The 11393-nt window shown below is 32.3% G+C and overlaps 1 protein-coding gene and 1 long non-coding RNA gene across 2 annotated transcripts; one reads left to right on the top strand and one right to left on the bottom strand.

Moving 5' to 3' along the window:
• Nucleotides 1–4472: 4472 nt before the first annotated feature.
• Nucleotides 4473–5417, top strand: LOC130506720 (uncharacterized). Its single transcript, XR_008942104.1, has 2 exons — nucleotides 4473–4959; nucleotides 5036–5417. It is a non-coding gene; the product is annotated as an uncharacterized LOC130506720 (long non-coding RNA).
• Nucleotides 5418–10084: 4667 nt separating this feature from the next.
• LOC130508591 (uncharacterized) lies at nucleotides 10085–10459 on the bottom strand. The gene has a single exon (XM_057004173.1). It carries the CDS (start codon nucleotides 10457–10459, stop codon nucleotides 10085–10087), a length of 375 nt encoding a protein of 124 aa, XP_056860153.1.
• Between the last annotated feature and the right edge of the window lie 934 nt (nucleotides 10460–11393).

Below are 11393 nucleotides of genomic sequence, written 5' to 3' on the forward strand. Positions count from 1 at the left end.
GTCGTTGGCTCAGCAACCATTCTGCAGATTGCGAGACAAACTTGGTGTTGTCGAAGCTCCCACCTCAAGTTTGAGGGGGTGTCTCAGTCCAAACACTTCAGAGGCTTTAGCAGAAGCCAAGGCCCACTCGTCAGTTCTCAAGCCCGTCAAGCCCACTGCGCCCATCTGTAACGGTAACAGAGCATCTCCTCATGTCACGCCAAAGCACGGTCCTTGTACGATCTATCCAGCTCACGTCACCCAGCTGAGCAACAGATTTGATCCTCTCCAGCTGTGTGCGGCCGTATGCTGAGCTGTGCCCTAGTGGCTCTCTATCTTCTTCTATATATTAAGCTTCTTGTAATCGATGTAACCAAAGCAGAAACCTTTAATACAAACGTTATCTTCTTCACTTTTGCCTTAAGCTTTATCAAAGCTTACAAACTATCTATCTAGCTTGCTTTACTTTCTGTTTGTCTATCTCATTTTTGTTGGTGTAATATATTCATATATTGGGTTATAACAAGCCCAGATAACATCATTATAGAGGAGAGGATTCGATCCCGTTCGAGTTGGTGCCTGTTCTTTTTGTGGACTTATTTTCTACTAGACCACGGTTACAATAGATTCTAAACACTTTTACCATCAGATCAACTGAACCAAAGTTAAGCTAAAAGTATGACATAAACTGATTGATCTAAACTGAATTATAGGTAATGTTACAATTCACATGATTTATCAATGTTATAGACTCGTCGTTTTGGCAAGAAACAAAGAAACTATATGTGACTCCTCTAGACGATTTACATGTATGTCTTTTCAGGTTATTTTTGCAATTAAAAAATAAAACTTAAATATTTATTTTTATCTGGATGACTCACACGGAATTCAATTCGCACTTACACGGAAGTCTTTCAAAATTTTATTCCGAGATTCTGGGTGAACTTTGGTTATTACAAAAGATTTCCGTGTAAGTCGTCTACGAGACAACTTTCGTATAAGTCGTCCACATAAAATTAAATATTTAAGTTTTATTTTTCAATTGCAAAAGTAACCTAAAATGATTTACATGAAAGTCGTCTAATTATAATAAAATATTGTTCTGTAGCTGAGGAGAAGAGAGGAGGGAGTGTGAGGGAGATCCGACTAGAGAGAGAGAGCTCTGATGAGAGAGAGAGGCACGAGAAAGAGGGAGTTCGCCTGGCGGCAGATATCCGTAGACAACAACATAAATCATTGCTACTAGTCATAGATTCTGGTTGATGATGCTATCGACTTCCAAACTAACAGGGACAATGTACGTAGATGTTGTTGTAATTCACTGCCATGTACAAAAGTAAGTGCTGTGGACTTTTTAAACAATTAAGATCTTGATTTTTTTTATTAATGCAATAAAAGCTCCTTCAAATCTTTCATCAATACAATGATGTCTATTTCGTGTTATGGTGTGCAAACGTTTTGTAACATAAATCATTGTGTGCCGATCATTGGATTAAATCAAACTAAACTAAGGATTATTGCACTGGAATCAAATTGGGATTTTTCTTTATTTTGGGGGATAGTTCTTTTCAGGGACATGGATCCCAGCGTAATCTTACGTATTCTTTACATGAAGAATCAAAATGTTTTTTAAATGTGTTTCCATATTGTGTAGCCAAATCTTGTTTCCTTTAAGATACTATTAAATCTTGTTTTGTTTTCTTTAAGATACTATTAAAAACTGTAGGATGTTTTTTAATCTTGTTTTAGTTTTAAATATAAATTAAAATCCATTATATTCAGCATAATCAATTCTAATAAAATTCAAAAAGACATTTAATAACACAGACATTTAAGCATTTAAATTTCATGCATCAAGTACTCAATCAAATAACACTGTGAAAATCCTTCGTCAAAAAATACATTGGGTTTAGTTCTAAATTTAAATTCAACTCTGTTCAATTCTATTAAATTATCTTATTCAATAACACCAATAAGTGTTTTTATTACTGATTTTACAGTTTTTGGTTAAATTTAACAAAATAACACAAGCTATTTATTCTAACTAAATCCAAAATTCTCATTTATTTATAAATATTTTTCATCATCCACCAAAAATTATCAAGGAAATACAATCTCTATTGAATGTGTTTAAAAACAATTATCGACATATATGCTTTCACTATTTTTATACAAAACTAATAATTAGTGTAGTTCACAGGCATTCAATGCATTAACTACCAAAATATCCAAAGATTACGGTAAACTAAACCTATTATAATCATATTCTTTAATTAGCAAATAAAAATTCACACAATATAAGAGCACGAATGTTCATTAAAGAAAGGCAAATCATCCCAAAGAAAATGGTTATTTCCAAGAAAACACTTGTTCTATCATTGGCTTTTATAGCCATTATATGCATTGTCATGAGCACAACTGAAGCCGCAAGAATAAGTAATGGAGCTATGGAAGCAGATAACAAGGGTTGTGCACCAGGGAAATGCATGGGTCAGGCTAACCCATATACACCTGGTTAATCTGGTCAAAGATGTCGCCAAGCTTGAAATTAGAATTTTTTTTCTGGTAAATAAAAAAATTGTGATTCGAATAGTAATTAATTTTATAATTACTTTCTCGAACTACTAAATAAATAACCATGTAACTATATTTTGAGAATACTGTCTAAGCAGTAGGTAGTTTATACTAGTATTGTAAGCTTATATCGGCTAACTTTGTATTAAAATGTTTGTATACTAGCTATTTGTTATAAATATGGCTTTCTATGCAATATATTCAAATATAAATAAATGATTTTTTCACTGTATAAAGCTTTAAGGTGTGTTCATTCATGAGCTATTGACATGTAATGTTCATGTAATTCACATACATAGGGTTGCTTATTCCTTGTGAAAAGTATGTATACATCATACATGTGATTCCAGTTATATTGTCTACTGAACTGATAACTATGTGGTTCACGAACGGAAGCCAATTCTGGTTAGAGTCTTATAAAGTGAAATCAAACTTGAATACATATGAGCATGAGTAGCATTTTTGTAAGCTCACACTATCTAAGTAACACCTGATCTGCCACAAAAATGTTAATATAAGATGTTGTATAAGCCTTGTTCTTTTGACAAACGCGGCGTCTAGCATCAGCGTCTCCAAAAGCCGTGTAATTTATGTTGTTTTAAAAGCAAGATTGCAAAGAACCATTGAAATCGGTGTTAATTAAAAGAGACGCAGCGTCAGATTTCCGATGATATCTGATTGCTTGAAATTCTAGCGTCAGTTACGATTCACAGTGGCGACTCCTTTTACTGTTACGGCGACATTTTTTTTCTCGTCATCATTGTCCGCCGTGTTATACAAAGAGGTTGATGTGAATATTTAGAGACGCTGACGCTAGACGCCGAGTTAATCAAAAGAACAGGGCTATAATTAAGTTATTGTATTGCTTAAATTTTCCACCAGAATGCCTTCTATGTGGTCAGTGCGAGGAAACAAGGGAACATCTCTTCTTCGATTGCACTTAACCTGATATTTGGTTTTTTTTCACAAACAAGGTCTATCTAACGCCATTTTTCCGGTACATGGATTGTGTTAGATGGATTAAAAACCACACGCAAAACAAAAACTTGCTTCTCATTATGAAGCTCATATTCCAAGGATGCATCTACACCCTTTGAAGAGAGCGCAACTCAAGACTTCATCTCGCGGGAAGTAGACTCCCTTTTGGGTTATTACATTTACTTCTTATTATCATTTTTTTTCCTTTCATTCTTCTTCCTCCTCTTTACTCACTTTTAACTATCATACTAGATTTTGACCCGCACGTATGTGAATATATTTTTCTATTTTATAAATGTATTATATATTATTATAAATATTATAAATATATAACTTCTCTTTTACTTATACATTGTGTAACTCTATATTATTTTTGTTCATATTTCTTAATCGGCATTATTAATATATAGTGATTTGTTTAATACATTTAACTTTGTTCTTATTTTTATTATTTTAAATATATTTTTGAGTTATGTACAATAAACAACTATCTGAAATAATCAAATAGAGAACCTCCTCCAAAATATAGTTTTTCTTTAATTTATACATTTTTCATATAATATATTTTTTATAATTTATTATATTTTTATTTCGCTACTCGTTTAAGACTCTGAAAATTATGTATGTATTAGATCAACAGTTTTGTCATCAGAAAAATCCAGATTAATTGATTCATATTGCTGACATACATCTGTTTATATTATTATGAAGTTTACATTTTATTCTATATGTTAAAAACACGAAATATAGAATGTAACATGCTACATAAAAATTATTGTGCATCTTTTCTAATTCAACACATCGTCCATTGGGAGTTGGTGATGATACTTTAGCTGTTTTGGTAAGAATTGATAAAACCTTAGTTGAATTTAGGCAGCTTACGGTGTTAAGGCGAATAATCGAGTAGACGTGTAAGCTCGATCACCTGCAGATTATGAAAATCATCTTAGTTCAACAAATTTTTTATCAAAATCAATCATTTCGTTTTTTCCGATGTTACCGTAAAAAGACAGAGCTAAGAACTGTATATTGTAAAACTGCAGAATCTTCAAGAAAGAACTACTAGAATAGAAAGCAGTTATATATTTCCTAAAAAAACTTGATGATTATCGAGAAGAGAAGAAGAAAAATGCTGTCATAAAATAAAATAAAAATAGGGAATTTGCAATACATACTTATAGAATAAAAAGATATTAGGTATATGGAAATGCACTTTGCAGTTTTTCATAATACCATAGATGTCCCTACTCCTATACTACGCCCTTCATAATTAATGTGTTGCGTGTGAGAGTTGGAAGATAAGAAGTCAAAATTGCAAGAAACCACGAACCATAATCAAGAAAAACAAGACAACATTTTCTCTTCAAATAACTTTCTAGTCTGAAAAAACCCGAATCATAAACACGACCACAATTCTCTGTTGAAATGGTTTCTCCCGTCTTTTAGATTTTAAATTGATTTGCAAGATCTTAACAGTTCTGATGAATTTTATTTGTGCTTCCAGGTACGGATAAAGGATTTATGGTTGGTTTCTACGGCTTTGAAGGTTTTGAAAGGTTACCACTACTTTCACACGAAAGCTAACAGGGCCCCACTTTCTCATCGCGAAGAAGATAATATTGGTTGCAACGAGGGTCCAAGATTTGATCCATTAAAGATGGAGAAGATGTTCAAAGGTTCTTTGTTCTGACTTGGGGTGGCTTCACAAGCGTTACTGCTATTGTCGTTTTGTTCTTGAAGAACTAATTTTTCATCTTATGTTTGTGTCCCTGTAATCATGGTTTATCTGTTTCCTAGTTGTTTAATATTATTTAATGAAAGTTATGTATTTTCGGTTGCTATTGTTTAATATTAAGTAATGACTAAAAATTCGGTTACATGTTACATTTTCATAGCTTGTGCTTTCATATAAACTAGTATTGAGCCCACGCTATGCATGGGGATATTTTTCCTTGCTCATAAAACCAAATTTCATACGTTATAGAACCATATTTATGATTACTTATGAAGCATATTGACATTTTTCAAATTTCATATTTTTAATCAGTGACAAATTTGATTGTCTCAGTGCCTACTATTTCTCACTTTCAAAAGGATGCAAAAGAGTTAAGAGTAATTTATTTATTGTTGTGTATTGAGATATCAAACATCTGAAAATGTGTATTGTAAATACTACAATACTACAAACTTGTAGCCACTAATACGTACTATATCTTATAATTTAATCAATGTTGCAAGAATTTATTACGGAAGAAGGTTAATATTACTGTATTTTCGTGAATTATCAGTAATACAACTACACACATTCTAGGAAACTAAGAATTTATTTAGTCCAATTTAAACATATTATTGACCTTTTTGCTTAAGTTTACCTATTTAGGGTGTAGCTTTTAATATCTAAAGAAGAAAAACATAAAAGAATTTAAGTAGTTTAGAAGAGAAAAATTTCATGAAAAATAAATTTAACATGATGTAATTTATAATTTCACTAACCTGATTTTAACCATCATTTGCAGACTGCCAACTCTGCAATACACTCCAGCCTCTCCCAAATTTCTATTCTTCATTTTCTCAGTTCATTATAGGAATCAAATAACTTAGCAAACAAAATCATATATTTTATTATCTCTGGAGATGTTGTTGTTATCTGTGTTGGTGCCAAAGCTTCTTAATCATCAACTTATTTTTTTTTTTGTTCAACTCATCAACTTATTTATATTTTTATTTTGTCAAAAAATCGTAGTTCAAAAGACAAAGAATATGAAGAATGGGAAAGAATAATGGGAAACACACACAAGAGAGGAGATCAATAGAAAGTAAAATTAAAATATCTATAGTTATAGAGAAGAAAAAACATATGTTATCTATCAAGGCTTTTTGAACATGGTGTTTGATGATTTGAAAAATTTTAGGATTTTGTTATTAGAATTTTGAAAACTGTAATCGAAAATATATTTTTGTATTAATATTAATTAGATTTTTTGCAAAATATATTTCACTTGTCAGGATTTTATTGGCAAGGTGACTTGGACTTTAGTATATAGGGGAATTTAAATTCAACTCAATTCTATTAAATTATCTTATTCAATAACACCAATAAGTGTTTGTATTACTGATTTTACAATTTTTGGTTAAATTTAACAAAATAACACAAGCTATTTAATCTAACTAAATCCAAAATTCTCATTTATTTATAAATATTTTTCATCATCCACCAAAAATTGTCAAGGAAATACAATCTCTATTGAATGTGTTTAAAAACAATTATCGACGTATATGATTTCACTATTTTTATACAAAACTAATAATTAGTGTGGTTCACAGGCATCCAATGCATAAAACTAACAAAATATCCAAAGATTACGGCAAACTAAACCTATTATAATCATATTCTTTAATTAGCAAATAAAAATTCACACTATATAAGAGCACAAATGTTTATTAGAGAAAGGCAAATCATCCCAAAGAAAATGTTTATTTCCAAGAAAATACTTGTTCTATCATTGGCTCTTATAGCCATTATATGCATTGTCATGAGCACAACTGAAGCCGCAAGAATAAGTAATGGAGCTATGGAAGCAGATAACAAGGGTTGTGCACCGGGGAAATGCATGGGTCAGGCTAACCCATATACACCTGGAGGTTAATCTGGTCAAAGATGTCGTCAAGCTTCAAATTAGAATTTTTTTTCTGGTAAATAAAAAAATTGTGACTCGAATAGTAATTAATTTTATAATTACTTTCTCGAACTTCTAAATAAATAAACATGTAACTATATTTTGAGAATACTGTCTAAGCAGTAGGTAATTTATACTAGTATTGTAAGCTTATATCGGCTAACTTTGTATTAAAATGTTTGTATACTAGCCAATTGTTATAAATATGGCTTTCTATGCAATATATTCAAATATAAATAAATGATTTTTTTCACTGTATATAGCTTTAAGGTGTGTTCATTCATGAGCTATTGACATGTAATGTTCATGTAATTCACATACATAGGGTTGCTTATTCCTTGTGAAAAGTATGTATACATCATACATGTGATTCCAGTTATATTGTCTACTGAACTGATAACTATGTGGTTCACGAACGGAAGCCATTTCTGGTTAGTCTTATAAAGTGAAATCAAACTTGAATACATATGAGCATGAGTAGCATTTTTGTAAGCTCACACCATCTAAGTAACACCTGATCTGCCACAAAAATGTTAATATAAGATGTTGTATAAGCCCTGTTCTTTTGACAAACGCGGCGTCTAGCATCAGCGTCTCCAAAAGCCGTGTAATTTATGTTGTTTTAAAAGCAAGATTGCAAAGAACCATTGAAACCGGTGTTAATTAAACGAGACGCAGCGTCAGATTTCCGATGATATCTGATCGCTTGAAATTCTAGCGTCAGTTACGATTCACAGCGGCGCCTCCTTTTACTGTTACGGCGACATTTTTTTTTCTCGTCATTATTGTCCGCCGTGTTATACAAAGCGGTTGATGTGAATATTTAGAGACGCTGACGCTAGACGCCGAGTTAATCAAAAGAGCATGGCTATAATTAAGTTATTGTGTTGCTTAAATTTTCCACCAGAATGCCTTCTATGTGTTCAGTGCGAGGAAACAAGGGAACATCTCTTCTTCGATTGCACTTAACCTGATATTTGGTCTTTTTCACAAACAAAGTCCATCTAACGCCATTTTCCCGGTACATGGATTGTGTTAGATGGATTAAAAACCACACGCAAAACAAAAACTTGCTTCTCATTATGAAGCTCATATTCCAAGGATGCATCTACACCCTTTGAAGAGAGTGCAACTCAAGACTTCATCTCGCGGGAAGCAGACTCCCTTTTGGGTTATTACATTTATTTCTTATTATCATTTTTTTTCCTTTCGTTCTTCTTCCTCCTCTTTACTCACTTTTAACTATCATACTAGATTTTGACCCGCACGTATGTGAAAATATTTTTCTATTTTAAAAATGTATTAAATATTATTATTAATATTAGAAATATATAACTTCTCTTTTACTTATATATTGTGTAACTCTATATTATTTTTGTTCATATTTCTTAATCGGCATTATTAATATATAGTGATTTGTTTAATACATTTAACTTTGTTCTTATTTTTATTACTTTAAATATATTTTTGAGTTATGTACAATAAACAACTATCTGAAATAATCAAATAGAGAACCTCCTCCAAAATATAGTTTTTTTTTAATTTATACAGTTTTCATATAATATATTTATTATAATTTATTATATTTTTATTTCGCTACTCGTTTAAGACTCTGAAAATTATGTATGTATTAGATCAACAGTTTTGTCATCAGAAAAATCCAGATTAATTGATTCATATTGCTGACATACATCTGTTTATATTATTATGAAGTTTACATTTTATTCTATATGTTAAAAACACGAAATATAGAATGTAACATGCTACATAAAAATTATTGTGCATCTTTTCTAATTCAACACATCGTCCATTGGGAGTTGGTGATGATACTTTAGCTGTTTTGGTAAGAATTGATAAAACCTTAGTTGAATTTAGGCAGCTTACGGTGTTAAGGCGAAGAATCGAGTAGACGTGTAAGCTCGATCACCTGCAGATTATGAAAATCATCTTAGTTCAACAATTTTTTTATCAAAATCAATCATTTCGGTTTTTTCGACGTTACCGTAAAAAGACAGAGCTAAGAACTGTATATTGTAAAACTGCAGAATCTTCAAGAAAGAACTACTAGAATAGAAAGCAGTTATATATTTCGTGACAAACTTGATGATTAGCGAGAAGAGAAGAAGAAAAATGCTGATCAGAAAATAAAATAAAAAATAGGGAATTTGCAATACATACTTATAAAATAAAAAGATATTAGGTATAGGGAAATGCACTGTGCAGTTTTTCATAATACCAGAGATGTCCCTACTCCTATACTACGCCCCCTTATAATTAATGTGTTGCGTGTGAGAGTTGGAAGATAAGAAGTCAAAATTGCAAGAAACAATGAACCAGAGTCAAGAAAAATAAGGGAACATTTTCTCTTCAAATAACTTTCTAGTCTGAAAGAACCCGAATCATAAACACGGCCACAATTCTCTCTTGAAACGGTTTCGCCCGTCTTTCAGATTTGAAATGGATTTGCAAGATCTTAACAGTTTTGATGAATTTTATTGGGAAAATTGCCAAAAGAGAACAAAAAAATAAGGTTGTTGTCCCCTTGGTATAAATCCATCTAATTGTTGTCCTAATGGTATAAATTTTTTCATAATCCCAAAATTAACCTTTCCTTAAATAATTTAAAATCAAATTAAAACGAAATTAAAAGGTTTACATACATTTATAATGAAAAAACTATATAAAAAGATTTCTAAAAAGCAAAAGAAATAAAAAAATGAATAAATGAGCAACATTCCCATTCTTAATACATTTACACGGGATTATTTGTCTCTCTCTCTCTTCTTAGAACTCCATCTCTTCGACCCAATCGAGAACCAAACCCTAAGATGATTCCGTCGCCATCGCTGGTGACAGCTCCGCCTCTCTGCCTCTCTCTATCTCCGGTGTAACCCCTTCGTCCGTCCCCTACTCTGTGCCTCTCCGTCTCTCCGCCTCTTCCTCTCTCTATATCTCCGCCTCCCCGCCTCTCTCCCCCTCTCTCTGTCTCCGGTTCTCTCCACCTCTCTCCGCCTCTCTCCGCCTCTCTCCGCCTCTCTCTGTCTCTGCTTCTCTCCTCCTCTCTCTGTCTCCGCTTCTCTCCGCCTCTCTCCGCCTCTCTCTCTCTCCGCCTCTCTCCGCCTCTCTCTATCTCCGCCTTTCCGGCTCTCTCTTTCTCCGCCTCTCAGGCTCTCTCCTTCAGACATCCCTACAAGCAAGGTAAACCTAGGAACACGCTTATCCGGCTCTTTCCGGCTCTCTCCTTCAGACATCCCTCCGCCTCTTTCCGGCTCTCTCTTTCCTTAACTGAAATTTTCATTAATTTTCGCAAAAATCAGGTAATCTTATCCGTAGAAGGAGCCTTCTAAAAGTTTAGAAGATTGACAAAATTCCAGAACACGCTTTCTAGTTTTAGTAGAAGGAAGAGTAAACTTTAGAAAACACGTTCCGCAAAATTTAGAATAGTCAATAAAAGTAGAAGATGCTTCCGGACAAAAAGTAGAAGCTTTGGGATTAGTAGAATGCGCATTCCACATATTATAGAAAATTAATAAATAGTAGAATGTACGTTCTAAAAATAGTAGATGAACGTAGTTATTTTAGAAATCGCTTTCTACTATATCATTTTCCGTAGAAGGCACTTTCTACTTTTAGTAGAACGTATTTTCAAATTTTTATTTATGAACTTTTTGAGAAAACAAAAAATACCAGCATGTGTATATAGGTGTTTTATTAATTGTTTATATTTTTAATATTTTTTTTGATTTACAAAACTATTTATTTTATTAGTTTTCAGAAATTCAAAGGGTAAAAAGGAGAAAAATTGGCCAAAAAAGGATTTATACCAAGGGGACAACAACCTTGTTTTTTTGTTCTCTTTTGGCAATTTTCCCAATTTTATTTGGGGAGAATTGCCAAGTATGACTCAAAACTTGGAGTCAAACCCAAAAGAATACCCCAACTTGGGTCAAAGGCAAAAGTAACCTAAAAGGCTATTGAAATTACAACTATCTCCTTGTGAACAAACAAAAAAACGGATTTTTTTTTACGTTTCTACCCCTCGCAAGTCGTCTGTTTAGACAGACGAGTTGAAAATAAGTCGTCCAGACGACTTAACTTAAAGTCGTCTGGACAGTTATTCTTAAACATAATTTAAAAATTTTGTAAAAAATATTTTGATAAGTGAAAAATTGGAATTATGTAATT

This window comes from Raphanus sativus, chromosome 2 (assembly GCF_000801105.2).
Source record: "Raphanus sativus cultivar WK10039 chromosome 2, ASM80110v3, whole genome shotgun sequence".
NCBI lineage: Eukaryota > Viridiplantae > Streptophyta > Magnoliopsida > Brassicales > Brassicaceae > Raphanus > Raphanus sativus.